This window comes from Oncorhynchus keta, chromosome 14 (genome assembly GCF_023373465.1).
Source record: "Oncorhynchus keta strain PuntledgeMale-10-30-2019 chromosome 14, Oket_V2, whole genome shotgun sequence".
Lineage (NCBI taxonomy): Eukaryota > Metazoa > Chordata > Actinopteri > Salmoniformes > Salmonidae > Oncorhynchus > Oncorhynchus keta.
Genome location: NC_068434.1, coordinates 16,683,009 through 16,698,351, shown reverse-complemented (window position 1 = coordinate 16,698,351; position 15,343 = coordinate 16,683,009). Strand labels below are relative to the sequence as shown.

Sequence of the window (15,343 nt, the reverse complement as noted above, 5' to 3'; positions counted from 1 at the left end):
TCCCTCTGTGCTGTCCTGATCACAGTGACTTCTGTTTCACTCTCCCTCTGTGCTGTCCTTATCACAGTGACTTCTGTTTCACTCTCCCTCTGTGCTGTCCTTATCACAGTGACTTCTGTTTCACTCTCCCTCTGTGCTGTCCTTATCACAGTGACTTCTGTTTCACTCTCCCTCTGTGCTGTCCTTATCACAGTGACTTCTGTTTCACTCTCCCTCTGTGCTGTCCTTATCACAGTGACTTCTGTTTCACTCTCCCTCTGTGCTGTCCTTATCACAGTGACTTCTGTTTCACTCTCCCTCTGTGCTGTCCTTATCACAGTGCCTTCTGTTTCACTCTCCCTCTGTGCTGTCCTTATCACAGTGACTTTTGTTTCACTCTCCCTTTGTGCTGTCCTTATCACAGTGACTACTGTTTCACTCCCCTCTGTGCTGTCCTTATCACAGTGACTTCTGTTTCACTCTCCCTCTGTGTTTCACCCTCCCTCTGTCCTTATCACAGTGACTTCTGTTTCACTCTCCCTCTGTGCTGTCCTTATCACAGTGACTTCTGTTTCACTCTCCCTCTGTGTTTCACTCTCCCTCTGTGCTGTCCTTATCACAGTGACTTCTGTTTCACTCTTCCTCTGTGCTGTCCCCTTATCACAGTGACTTCTGTTTCACTCTCCCTCTGTGCTGTCCTTATCACAGTGACTTCTGTTTCACTCTCCCTCTGTGCTGTCCTTATCACAGTGACTTCTGTTTCACTCTCCCTCTGTGCTGTCCTTATCACAGTGACTTCTGTTTCACTCTCCCTCTGTGCTGTCCTGATCACAGTGACTTCTGTTTCACTCTCCCTCTGTGCTGTCCTGATCACAGTGACTTCTGTTTCACTCTCCCTCTGTGCTGTCCTTATCACAGTGACTTCTGTTTCACTCTCCCTCTGTGCTGTCCTTATCACAGTGACTTCTGTTTCACTCTCCCTCTGTGCTGTCCTGATCACAGTGACTTTTGTTTCACTCTCCCTCTGTGCTGTCCTGATCACAGTGACTTCTGTTTCACTCTCCCTCTGTGCTGTCCTTATCACAGTGACTTCTGTTTCACTCTCCCTCTGTGCTGTCCTTATCACAGTGACTTCTGTTTCACTCTCCCTCTGTGTTTCACTCTCCCTCTGTGCTGTCCTTATCACAGTGACTTCTGTTTCACTCTTCCTCTGTGCTGTCCCCTTATCACATTGACTTCTGTTTCACTCTCCCTCTGTGCTGTCCTTATCACAGTGACTTCTGTTTCACTCTCCCTCTGTGCTGTCCTTATCACAGTGACTTCTGTTTCACTCTCCCTCTGTGCTGTCCTTATCACAGTGACTTCTGTTTAACTCTCCCTCTGTGCTGTCCTTATCACAGTGACTTATGTTCACTCTCCCTCTGTGCTGTCCTTATCACAGTGACTTCTGTTTCACTCTCCCTCTGTGCTGGCCTTAAAGTGACTTCTGTTTCACTCTCCCTCTGTGCTGTCCTTATCACAGTGACTTCTGTTTCACTCTCCCTCTGTGCTGTCCTTATCACAGTGACTTCGTTTCACTCTCGATCTGTGCTGTCCTTATCACAGTGACTTCTGTTTCACTCTCGATCTGTGCTGTCCTTATCACAGTGACTTCTGTTTCACTCTCCCTCTGTGCTGTCCTGATCACAGTAACTTCTGTTTCACTCTCCCTCTGTGCTGTCCTTATCACAGTGACTTCTGTTTCACTCTCCCTCTATGCTGTCCTTATTGACTTCTGTTTCACTTGCTGTCCTTATCACAGTGACTTCTGTTTCAACACAGTGACTTCTGTTTCACTCTCCTCTGTGCTGTCCTTATCACAGTGACTTAAATTTCAAAATATCCCTCTGTGCTGTCCTTATCACAGTGACTTCTGTTTCACTCTCCCTCTGTGCTGGCCTTATCACAGTGACTTTTGTTTCACTCTCCCTCTGTGCTGTCCTTATCACAGTTTACTTCTGTTTCACTCTCCCTCTGTGCTGTCCTGATCACAGTGACTTCTGTTTCACTCTCCTCTGTGCTGTCCTTATCACAGTGACTTCTGTTTCACTCTCCCTCTGTGCTGTCCTTATCACAGTGACTTCTGTTTCACTCTCCCTCTGTGTTTTCCTCCCTCTGTGCTGTCCTTATCACAGTGACTTCTGTTTCATCCTCTGTGCTGTCCCCTTACCATCTTCTGTTTCACTCTCCTCTGTGCTGTCCTTATCACAGTGACTTCTGTTTCACTCTCCCTCTGTGCTGTCCTTATCACAGTGACATCACTCTCCTCTGTGCTGTCCTTATCACAGTGACTTCTGTTTCACTCTCCCTCTGTGCTGTCCTTATCACAGTGACTTTGTTTCACTCTCCCTCTGTGCTGTCCTTATCACAGTGATTATAGTTTCACTCTCCCTCTGTGCTGTCCTTATCACAGTGACTTCTGTTTCACTCTCCCTCTGTGCTGTCCTTATCACAGTGACTTCTGTTTCACTCTCCCTCTGTGCTGTCCTTATCACAGTGACTTCTGTTTCACTGTCTTTGAATCTGTGCTGTCCTAAATGACTTCTGTTTCACTCTCCCTCTGTGCTGTCCTTATCACAGTGACAGTGCTGTCCTTATCACAGTAACTTCTGTTTCATCACACCTCTGTGCTGTCCTTATCACAGTGACTTCTGTTTCACTCTCCCTCTGTGCTGGGACAGTGACTTCTGTTTCACTCTCCCTCTGTGCTGTCCTTATCACAGTGACTTCTGTTTCACTCTCCCTCTGTGCTGTCCTTATCACAGTGACTTCTGTTTCACTCTCCCTCTGTGCTGTCCAAAAGTGACTCTCAAATTTGTGACTCATCACAGTGACTTCAAAGGACAGATTTCCACCAGTCTGTCTGTCCTTATCACAGTGACTTCTGTTTCACTCTGTCTGCTGTCCTTATCACAGTGACTTCTGTTTCACTCTCCCTCTCCATTGCTCGTGTTTCTTGTGCTGTCCTTATCACAGTGACTTCTGTGAACTCCCTCTGTTGTCCTGATCACAGTGACTTCTGTTTCACTCTCCCTCTGTGCTGTCCTTATCACAGTGGCTGTTCACTCTCCCTCTGTGCTGTCCAGTTATCACAGTGACTTCTGTTTCATTCCCTTTGTGCTGTCCTTATCACAGTGACTTCTGTTTCACTCTCCCTCTGTGCTGTCCTTATCACAGTGACTTCTGTTTCACTTTCCTCTGTGCTGTCCTTGACAGTGACTTCTGTTTCACTCTCCCTCTGTGCTGTCCTGTCACAGTGACTTCTGTCTTCAAGTGACTTCTGTTTCACTCTCCCTCTCTTGCTGTCCTTATTTGACTTCTGTTTCACTTTCCTCTGTGCTGTCCTTATCACAGTGACTTCTGTTTCACTCTCCCTCTGTGCTGTTTCACTTATGTCCTTATCAGTGACTTCTGTTTCACTCTCCCTCTGTGCTGTCCTTATCACAGTGACTTCTGTTTCACTCTCCCTCTGTGCTGTCCTTATCACAGTGACTTCTTCTCCCTCTGTGCTGTCCTTATCACAGTGACTTCCACTCTCCTCTGTGCTGTCCTTATCACAGTGACTTCTGTTTCACTTCCTCTGTGCTGTCCTTATCACAGTGACTTCTGTTTCACTCTCCCTCTGTGCTGTCCTTATCACAGTGATACACAGTGACTTCTTTTCACTCTCCCTCTGTGCTGTCCTTATCACAGTGACTGTTAAACTTCCCTCTGTGCTGTCCTTATCATGACTTCTGTTTCACTCTCCCTCTGTGCTGGTCCTGATCACAGTGACTTCTGTTTCACTCTCCCTCTGTGCTGTCCTTATCACAGTGACTTCTGTTTCACTCTCCCTCTGTGCTGTCCTTATCACAGTGACTTCTGTTTACTTTCTGTGTGAATATCTGTCCTTATCACAGTGACTTCTGTTTCACTCTTCTGTGCTGTCTTTGTGCTTCTGTTTCACTCTCCCTTGTGCTGTCCTTATCACATGATTAAATATCACTCTCCCTCTTGCTGTTTTGACTATTTCACCCCTCTGTGCTGTCCTTATCACAGTGATTCTGTTTCAAGGAGTCCCTCTGTGCTGTCCTTATCACAGTGACTTCTGTTTCACTCTCCCTCTGTGCTGTCCTTATCACAGTGACTTCTGTTTCACTCTCCCTCTGTGCTGTCCTTATCACAGTGACTTCTGTTTCAGTCTCTCTGTGCTGTCCTTAGAAGGACTTACACTCCCCTCTGTGCTGTCCTCTGTTCAGTGACTTTTGACTTCTGTGCTGTCACCTCCATGTGCTGTCCTCACAGTGACTTCTGTTTCACTCTCCCTTGTGCTGTCCTTATCACAGTGACTCTGTTTCATGTCCCTCTGTGCTGTCCTTATCACAGTGACTTCTGTTTCACTCATCCCCTGTGCTGTCCTTATCACAGTGACTTCTGTTTCACTCTTCCTCTGTGCTGTCCCCTTATCACATTGACTTCTGTTTCACTCTCCCTCTGTGCTGTCCTTATCACAGTGACTTCTGTTTCATCTCCCTCTGTGCTGTCCTTATCACAGTGACTTCTGTTTCACTCTCCCTCTGTGCTGTCCTTATCACAGTGACTTCTGTTTCACTCTCCCTCTGTGCTGTCCTCACAGTGACTTATGTTTCACTCTCCCTCTGTGCTGTCCTTATCACAGTGACTTCTGTTTCACTCTCCCTCTGTGCTGGCCTTATCACAGTGACTTCTGTTTCACTCTCCCTCTGTGCTGTCCTTATCACAGTGACTTCTGTTTCACTCTCCCTCTGTGCTGTCCTTATCACAGTGACTTCTGTTTCACTCTCTGTCTGTGCTGTCCTTATCCAGTGACTTCTGTTTCACTCTGTCTGTGCTGTCCTTATCACAGTGACTTCTGTTCACTCTCCTCTGTGCTGTCCTGATCACAGTAACTTCTGTTTCATCTCCTCTGTGCTGTCCTTATCACAGTGACTTCTGTTTCACTCTCCCTCTATGCTGTCCTTATCACAGTGACTTCTGTTTCACTCTCCCTCTGTGCTGTCCTTATCACAGTGACTTCTGTTTCACTCTCCCTCTGTGCTGTCCTTATCACAGTGACTTCTGTTTCATGTCCCTCTGTGCTGTCCTTATCACAGTGACTTATGTTTCACTCTCCCTGTGCTGTCCTTATCACAGTGACTTCTGTTTCACTCTCCCTCTGTGCTGGCCTTATCTGACTTCTGTTTCCTCTCCCTCTGTGCTGTCCTTATGTGACTTCTGTTTCACTCTCCCTCTGTGCTGTCCTTATCACAGTGACTTCTGTTTCCTCTCGATCTGTGCTGTCCTTATCACAGTGACTTCTGTTTCACTCTCCCTCTGTGCTGTCCTTATCACAGTGACTTCTGTTTCACTCTCCCTCTGTGCTGTCCTGATCACAGTAACTTCTGTTTCACTCTCCCTCTGTGCTGTCCTTATCACAGTGACTTCTGTTTCACTCTCAATCTGTGCTGTCCATACCACAGTCACTAGAGTCGTACTCTATGCTCCGCCTCAACAGGGAGTTTATGAATGAACCTAAATTCAACCTCGCATTGAACCCCATTTCTTCTGTTCTGAACTTCATTATTAAAAGTAATGTACTCTGAAGTAATTGTATTTTAAATCACGCTCTTGGGGACTTTGAATGGGATATTTATCTCTCTTCCTGACCTAGCTTTTAAGAGTGATATGATTGAATAAACAGAAAAAGTGTTCCCAACAGTTAAGATCAAAGCTGTAGTTAAGTGTTTGTTGTTATGAATGGTAAATGAAATGTGTGCATGCGTGGGGAGGGAGCGGCAGTCCTTTCAATTTACAAAGAAACAGTAACATGTATTTCCATACACAAACACAGAACGTATCATGTCGGAGAGGGGTACTGTATATATATATAGGAATATATAAATATATACAGTACCAGTCAAAAGTTTGGACACATTCAAGGGTTTCTCTTTATTTTTTACTATTTTCTACATTGTAGAATAATAGTGAAGACATCAAAACTATGGAACACACCCAAAACACACACTAACCAAAAAAGTGTAAACAAATTAAAATATACTTGAGTAATTTGAGATTCTTTGAGATTCTTCTGCCTTTACGACAGCTTTACACACTCTTGGCATTCTCTCAACCGAATGCTTTTCCAATAGTCTTATAGGAGTTCCCACATACTGTATGCTGAGCACATGTTGGCTGCTTTTCCTTCGCTCTGCAGTCCAACTCATCCCAAACCATCTTAATTGGGTTGAGGTTGGGTGATTGTGGAGGCCAGGTCATCTGATGCAGCACTCCATCACTCTCCTTCTTGGTCAAATAGTCCTTACACAGCCTGGAGGTGTGTTGGGTCATTGTCCTGTTGAAAAACAGATTATAGACCCACTAAGTGCGAACCAGATAGGATGGCGTATCGTTGCAGAATGCTGTGGTTGCCATGCTAGTTAAGTGTGCTTTGAATTCTAAATAAATCACTGAGAGTGTCACCAGAAAAGTACTCTCACACCATCACACCTCCTCTCCTCCTCCATGCTTCATGGTGGGAACTGCAAATGCGGAGATCATCAATTCACATATTCTGCGTCTCACAAAGAGACGGTGGTTGGAACCAAAAATCTCAAATTTGGACTCATCAGACCAAAGGACAGATTTCCACCAGTCTAATGTCCATTGCTCGTGTTTCTTGGCATAAGCAATTCTCCATTTAAGGTGCAGTTAATTCTAATGAACTTATTCTCTGAAGCAGTAGTAACTCTGGGTCTTCCTTCCCTGTGGCGGTCCTCATGAGAGCCAGTTTCATCGTAACGCTTGATTGTTTTTGCGGCCGTACTTGAAGAAACTTTCAAAGTTCTTGAACTTTCCCGCGTTGACTGACCTTCATGTCTTAAGTATTGATTGACTGTCATTTCTCTTTGTTTATTTAAGCTGTTCTTTCCAAAGTATGGATTTGGTCTTTTACCAAATAAGGCTATCTTCTGTATACACCCCTACCTTGTCACAACACAACTGATTGGCTCAAACACATTAAGAAGGAAAGACATTCCACAAATACACTTTTAACAAGGAACACCTGTTAAATTAAATGCATTCCAGATGACTACCTCATGAAGCTGGTTGAGAGAATACCAAGTGTGTGCAAAGCTATCATTTAGGAAAAGGGTGAATACTTTGAAGAATATCAAATATCAAATATATACAACTTTTTTGGCTATGACATGATTAAATATGTTTTTTTTATTTTATATTTTTGATGTCTTCACTATTATTCTGCAAGGAGTAGGTGTGTCCAAACCTTTGACTAGTACTGTATATAGGGCATTTGTTGTGATTAATACAGTATGCTAGTCTCTGGAGAAGGTTACAACCATAATGATTCTCTGTTCAGCCTTCACACCTCCATGTTCCTCCATGTTCCTCTGTTTGCCTCCACACCTCCATGTTCCTCTGTTCAGCCTCCACAACTCCACACATCCATGTTCCTCTGTTTTGCCTCCACTCCCCCATGTTCCTCTGTTTTGCCTCCACACCTCCATTTTCCTCTGTTTTGCCTCCACTCCTCCATGTTCCTCTGTTCAGCCTCTACAACTCCATGTTCCTCTGTTCAGCCTCCACTCCTCCATGTTCCTCTGTTCAGCCTCCACACCTCCATGTTCCTCTGTTCAGCCTCTACAACTCCATGTTCCTCTGTTCAGCCTCCACACCTCCATGTTCCTCTGTTCAGCCTCCACACCTCCATGTCCCTCTGTTCAGCCTCCACTCCTCCATGTTCCTCTGTTTTGCCTCTACAACTCCATGTTCCTCTGTTCAGCCTCTACACCTCCATGTCCCTCTGTTCAGCCTCTACACCTCCATGTTCCTCTGTTTTGCCTCCACTCCTCCATGTTACTCTGTTCCCTCTCACCCCATGTCCCTGTTCAGACAACTCCATGTTTCCTCTGTTTTGCCTCCACACCTCAGACTCCATGTTCCTCTGTTCCCTGTTCAGACAAGATGTCTTCACTCTCCATGTCCCTCTGTTCAGCCTCCATCCCTGTCAGACAAGATGTCCCTCTGTTCAGCCTCTACCTCCATGTTCCTCTGTTCAGCCTCCACTCCTCCATGTTCTCTGTTCAGCCTCTAGTTCCCCAGCCCTCCATGTTTTGCCTCAAGATGTTCCTCTGTTCAGCCTCTCTCACCCCTCCATCTACACCTCCATGTTCTCTGTTTTGCCTCCAGCCTCCACCTCCTCCATGTTCCCTGTTCAGCCTCTCCACAAGATGTCCCTCTGTTCAGCCTCTACACCTCCATGTTCCCCTCCACCCTCCATGTTCCTCTGTTCAGCCTCCCTGTCACCTCCATGTCTGTTTTGCCTCCCCCTCCATGTTCCTCTGTTCAGCCTCCATCCCTGTCAGACAAGATGTCCTCCTCCTCCATGTTCCCTCTACACCTCCATGTTCCCTCTGTTCAGCCTCCACAAGATGTTCTCTGTTCAGCCTCCACTCCTCCATGTTCCTCTGTTCAGCCTCCACACCTCCATGGTCCTCTGTTCAGCCTCCACACCTCCATCCCTCTGTTCAGACTCTAACCTCCATGTTCCTCTGTTTTGCCTCCCTCCTCCATGTTCCTCTGTTCAGCCTCTACACCTCCATCCCTCTGTTCAGACAACTCCATGTTCCTCTGTTTTGCCTCCATCTATTCCATCCCTGTCAGACAAAATGTCTACACTCCATGTTCCTCTGTTTTGCCTCCACTATCTATTCCATCCCTGTTCAGCCTCCACAAGATGTTCCTCTGTTCCCTCCACACCTCCCTTCCCTATTCCCTCCCTGTCCAGACAAGATGTTCAGCCTCCCCCTCCCTCTATCTCTGTTTTGCATCCCTGTTCCTCTGTTCAAGATCTACAACTCCATTTCCCTGTTTTGCCTATTCCATCCCTGTCAGCCAAGATGTTCCTCTGTTTTGCCTCTCCATGTTCCCTCCACCTCCATTCCATCTGTTCAGCCTCCACAGATGTTCAGACCTCTGTCCCTCTACCCTCCATGTTCTATTCCATCCCCATGTTCAGACAAGATCCATGTTCCTCTGTTTCCACCCTCCATGCCTCTGTTCAGCTCCACCTCCATGTTCCTCCCCCTCCCACCTCCCTGTCCACTATTCCCTCCCACCTCCACGTCCCTAGTTCAGCAAGATGTTCCTCTGTTCAGCCTCTATCTATTCCATCCCTGTCAGACAAGATGTTCTCTGTTCCCCTCCCTATCTATTCCATCCCTGTCAGACAAGATGTTCCTCTGTTTTGCCTCCCTATCTATTCCATCCCTGTCAGACAAGATGTTCCTCTGTTTTGCCTCTGTCTATTCCATCCCTGTCAGACAAGATGTTCTCTGTTCAGCCTCCACTTCTCCATGTTCCTCTGTTCAGCCTCCCACCCTGTCAGACCAGATCTGTTCAGCCTCCCTCCTCCATGTTCCATCTGTTCAGCCTCCATGTCCTCCATGTTCCTCTGTTCCCTTCCATTCCATCCTCTGTCAGACTCCAAGTTTGAAATAACTTACCTCCACCGGAGTTCCCTATACTATTCCATCCCTGTCAGACCTTTCATGTCCCTCCTCCCTCTCCCCCTATCTTTCCATCCCTGTCAGACAAGATGTCTCCTCTCCCCTCCCTTCTATTCCATCCCTGTCAGACAAGATGTATTCTCTCTCCCCCTCCCTCTTCTCAGCCCCATCCCTGTCAGACAAGATGTCTTCTCTCTCCTCCCTCCCTCTTCTCAGCCCAAACCCTGTCAGGCAAGATGTCTTCCCCCCCTCCCTCTTCTATTCCATCCCTGTCAGACAAGATGTCTCTCTCCCCCTCCCTATCTATTCCATCCCTGTCAGACAAGATGTCTTCTCTCTCCCCCCTCCCTCTTCTCAGCCCCATCCCTGTCAGACAAGATGTCTCCTCCCCCCTCCCTATCTATTCCATCCCTGTCAGACAAGATGTCTCCTCCCCCTCCCTATCTATTCCATCCCTGTCAGACAAGATGTCTCCTCCCCTCCCTATCTATTCCATCCCTGTCAGACAAGATGTCTCCTCCCCCTCCCTATCTATTCCATCCCTGTCAGACAAGATGTCTCCTCCCTCCTCCCTATCTATTCCATCCCTGTCAGACAAGATGTCTCCTCCCCCTCCCTATCTATTCCATCCCTGTCAGACAAGATGTCTCCTCCCCCTCCCTATCTATTCCATCCCTGTCAGACAAGATGTCTCCTCCCCTCCCTATCTATTCCATCCCTGTCAGACAAGATGTCTCCTCCCCTCCCTATCTATTCCATCCCTGTCAGACAAGATGTCTCCTCCCCCTCCCTATCTATTCCATCCCTGTCAGACAAGATGTCTCCTCCCCTCCCTATCTATTCCATCCCTGTCAGACAAGATGTCTCCTCCCCCTCCCTATCTATTCCATCCCTGTCAGACAAGATGTCTCCTCCCCCTCCCTATCTATTCCATCCCTGTCAGACAAGATGTCTCCTCCCCCCCTCCCTATCTATTCCATCCCTGTCAGACAAGATGTCTCCTCCCCTCCCTATCTATTCCATCCCTGTCAGACAAGATGTCTCCTCCCCCTCCCTATCTATTCCATCCCTGTCAGACAAGATGTCTCCTCCCCCTCCCTATCTATTCCATCCCTGTCAGACAAGATGTCTCCTCCCCCTCCCTATCTATTCCATCCCTGTCAGACAAGATGTCTCCTCCCCTCCCTATCTATTCCATCCCTGTCAGACAAGATGTCTCCTCCCCCCCCCTGTCAGACAAGATATCTATTCCATCCCTGTCAGACAAGATGTCTCCTCCCCCTCCCTATCTATTCCATCCCTGTCAGACAAGATGTCTCCTCCCCCTCCCTATCTATTCCATCCCTGTCAGACAAGATGTCTCCTCCCCCTCCCTATCTATTCCATCCCTGTCAGACAAGATGTCTCCTCCCCCCCTATCTATTCCATCCCTGTCAGACAAGATGTCTCCTCCCCCTCCCTATCTATTCCATCCCTGTCAGACAAGATGTCTCCTCCCCCCTCCCTATCTATTCCATCCCTGTCAGACAAGATGTCTCCTCCCCCTCCCTATCTATTCCATCCCTGTCAGACAAGATGTCTCCTCCCCCTCCCCTATCTATTCCATCCCTGTCAGACAAGATGTCTCCTCCCCCCCTATCTATTCCATCCCTGTCAGACAAGATGTCTCCTCCCCCTCCCTATCTATTCCATCCCTGTCAGACAAGATGTCTCCTCCCCCCCTATCTATTCCATCCCTGTCAGACAAGATGTCTCCTCCCCCCTCCCTATCTATTCCATCCCTGTCAGACAAGATGTCTCCTCCCCCCTCCCTATCTATTCCATCCCTGTCAGACAAGATGTCTCCTCCCCTCCCTATCTATTCCATCCCTGTCAGACAAGATGTCTCCTCCCCCCAAGATGTCTCCTCCCTATCTATTCCATCCCTGTCAGACAAGATGTCTCCTCCCCCTCCCTATCTATTCCATCCCTGTCAGACAAGATGTCTCCTCCCCCTCCCTATCTATTCCATCCCTGTCAGACAAGATGTCTCCTCCCCCTCCCTATCTATTCCATCCCTGTCAGACAAGATGTCTCCTCCCCCTCCCTATCTATTCCATCCCTGTCAGACAAGATGTCTCCTCCCCCTCCCTATCTATTCCATCCCTGTCAGACAAGATGTCTCCTCCCCCTCCCTATCTATTCCATCCCTGTCAGACAAGATGTCTCCTCCCCCCCTGTCTATTCCATCCCTGTCAGACAAGATGTCTCCTCCCCCTCCCTATCTATTCCATCCCTGTCAGACAAGATGTCTCCTCCCCTCCCTATCTATTCCATCCCTGTCAGACAAGATGTCTCCTCCCCCTCCCTATCTATTCCATCCCTGTCAGACAAGATGTCTCCTCCCCCCTCCCTATCTATTCCATCCCTGTCAGACAAGATGTCTCCTCCCCCCCCTATCTATTCCATCCCTGTCAGACAAGATGTCTCCTCCCCCTCCCTATCTATTCCATCCCTGTCAGACAAGATGTCTCCTCCCCCCTCCCTATCTATTCCATCCCTGTCAGACAAGATGTCTCCTCCCCCCTCCCTATCTATTCCATCCCTGTCAGACAAGATGTCTCCTCCCCCCTCCCTATCTATTCCATCCCTGTCAGACAAGATGTCTCCTCCCCCCTCCCTATCTATTCCATCCCTGTCAGACAAGATGTCTCCTCCCCCTCCTATCTATTCCATCCCTGTCAGACAAGATGTCTCCTCCCCCCTCCCTATCTATTCCATCCCTGTCAGACAAGATGTCTCCTCCCTCCTCCCTATCTATTCCATCCCTGTCAGACAAGATGTCTCCTCCCCCTCCCTATCTATTCCATCCCTGTCAGACAAGATGTCTCCTCCCCCTCCCTATCTATTCCATCCCTGTCAGACAAGATGTCTCCTCCCCTCCCTATCTATTCCATCCCTGTCAGACAAGATGTCTCCTCCCCCTCCCTATCTATTCCATCCCTGTCAGACAAGATGTCTCCTCCCCTCCCTATCTATTCCATCCCTGTCAGACAAGATGTCTCCTCCCCCTCCCTATCTATTCCATCCCTGTCAGACAAGATGTCTCCTCCCCCTCCCTATCTATTCCATCCCTGTCAGACAAGATGTCTCCTCCCCCTCCCTATCTATTCCATCCCTGTCAGACAAGATGTCTCCTCCCTCCCCCTATCTATTCCATCCCTGTCAGACAAGATGTCTCCTCCCCCTCCCTATCTATTCCATCCCTGTCAGACAAGATGTCTCCTCCCCCCTCCCTATCTATTCCATCCCTGTCAGACAAGATGTCTCCTCCCCCCTCCCTATCTATTCCATCCCTGTCAGACAAGATGTCTCCTCCCCCCTCCCTATCTATTCCATCCCTGTCAGACAAGATGTCTCCTCCCCCCTCCCTATCTATTCCATCCCTGTCAGACAAGATGTCTCCTCCCCCCTCCCTGTCTAGGTGCTCCGGGAAGAGTTTCCTTAGTGCTTATCTGGTGGAGTCCGAGCACTAGGATCCCTGTAGCAGGGCCAGTGGTATGGTGTAGCGTGGGGTGAAATGAATTCATCACATCATTACTGCCAGTGATAAATGGTGGCTCGAGCTGTCATGAGAAGGGAGAGGAGGGTGAGGACTGGATGGTCATTCTCTGTTCAGCTCCTGGCTCTTCCTCTGCTCCTCTTTATCAGGTAGAATACTTCCCCTACTGCTGCTGCTAAGCACCAGCACCTCATCTGTAGGCCACAGACACTGAATTAGACCGGAGTAAACAAGACAGATATTAGGGCTACTCTTTTTATCACAATGTCTCTCAATTTCAATTAAATTTCAGTTCAAGGGGCTTTATTGGCATGAGAAACATATGTTAACATTGCCAAAACAAGTGAAGTTGATAATATACAAAACTGAAATGAACAATAAACTTTACACTCACAGACGTTCCAAAATAATATCTCTCTCTGTGTCTGTCTGTCTACCCTTCACAGGGAAGAGTGACCCCTTCTGTGTGGTGGAACTGAGTAACGATCGGCTACAGACACACACGGTCTACAAGAACCTCAACCCCGAGTGGAACAAGGTCTTCACCTTGTGAGTGCACTTCTGTACCATGTGTTGCCACATACCTATCCTGATCTCATGCTGGGTGGGCTCTCTCTTTATGTCTTTCTCACTCTCTGACATATGCCAGTACTTCATATAATGTGCACACACGCACATTTATTGAATTGTGTTGCAACTATTGCTAATATTTCATTTTGTATTTTTTTAACTAGGCACGTCAGTTAATAACAAATTCTTATTTACAATGACGGCCTACCAGGGAACAGTGGGTGAACTGCCTTGTTCAGGGGCAGAATGACAGATTTTTTTCCTTGTCAACTCTGGGATTCGATGCAGCAACCTTTCGGTTACTGGCCCAATGCTCTAATCACTAGGCTACCTGCCGCCCAAAATAATAAAATATGAAGTATACATTTTGAAGTAGTATTACAGTACAGGTATTACAGTACAGGTATTACAGTACCTATAACTATAGCACATTATCATAACGAGGCATGGTTATAAAAAACAATCATAGCTATTATTTATCATTTAAGATGTTTTAAAAACACAAGTTATAATTCATACTTAATTTCCAGTTATTAGCCATTTCCAGTTATGCCACTACTTGTCACATTTGCCAAAGGACATTGTAAAATGTAAGGATTACTATGTGAATACTATTTTGGGATGCACATGATGATCTCTCTGTTTGTCAACTATGTTCTTTATAGTTCTCTCTATTTCTGCTAAATCTACATGATCATTGTTTGGATAAAGCACGTTTTCTTAAACATCTTGATTGAATAATATGATCAAACATTGTCATTACTACATTACACTGTCATTACTATGTAGCTAATGCTAGTACATCGTTGAGATTTAAATTCAGAGGTCTAGGTTTTATCCCCTTATAAATCATTCCTCCTATACATTTTTATTTTGATTGACATGCCATAATTGGATTCTGTACATGACTATGTACATATATATATATATATATATATATATATATATATATATATATATAATATTTCAGCCTTCCTTACAGGGAAATACACAAGTGAATTCCCAGGGAAAGCTGGGTAATTTGGTCATCCTTTAAGGGGCACCATGTCTCTCTTTCTTTAAGAGAAACCTCTTTTCTTTCCATCAGTCTTCTCCTCCCTTGCCTACTTTTCAAAGATGACATTTCCTAGCCACAATTCCTTTCCTCATACAACTCTCACACTCTTTATTAGTTGAGTACAAAGCTCATAGAGGCTTGGAGTTTCATCATGCTATGATGCGGGTGTGATATGTGTGATTGTAATGGTGTAACGGTTGTTCTGTGGCGAGTAGTAACGTGAAGGACATCCACTCGGTGTTGGAGGTGACGGTGTACGACGAGGACCGAGACAGGAGCGCAGACTTCCTGGGTAAAGTGGCCATCCCTTTACTAAACGTGAGTCCTCCTGATGAAATGTCTCTGCTGTCTATCACCTCCCCTAGGGGTAATACTGTAAAAAAAACACTGGGGAGGATATAAAAACACACAAGATGCAACTGTGGATGAGACTGTTATCATTGCACAAAGCAATAGAGAGAGTGAGAGAGAGAGCTGTAAGAGAGAGAGAGAGAGAGCGAGAGAGAGGGCGAGAGAAAGAGAGATACGTAAGAGCGAGAGAGAAGGAGAGAGCGCGATGTAAAGAAAAGAGAGAGTGAGAGAGAGAGAGAGACAGCGAGAGTAAATGAATAAAACACCATTGTTAATGTACGG

General features: G+C 46.8%; 1 protein-coding gene across 3 annotated transcripts in view; it reads left to right on the top strand.

Annotated features, from left to right (window-relative positions):
• Positions 1-15,343, top strand: part of LOC118394024 (multiple C2 and transmembrane domain-containing protein 1) — a 288,690-nt gene that overhangs the window by 170,122 nt on the left and 103,225 nt on the right. For all 3 annotated transcript variants that reach the window (XM_052461210.1, XM_052461209.1, XM_052461208.1), the window contains 2 exons: positions 13,530-13,632; positions 14,926-15,028. In XM_052461210.1, coding sequence (XP_052317170.1) covers positions 13,530-13,632; positions 14,926-15,028 — 206 coding nt within the window. The remainder of the gene's footprint in view (positions 1-13,529; positions 13,633-14,925; positions 15,029-15,343) is intronic.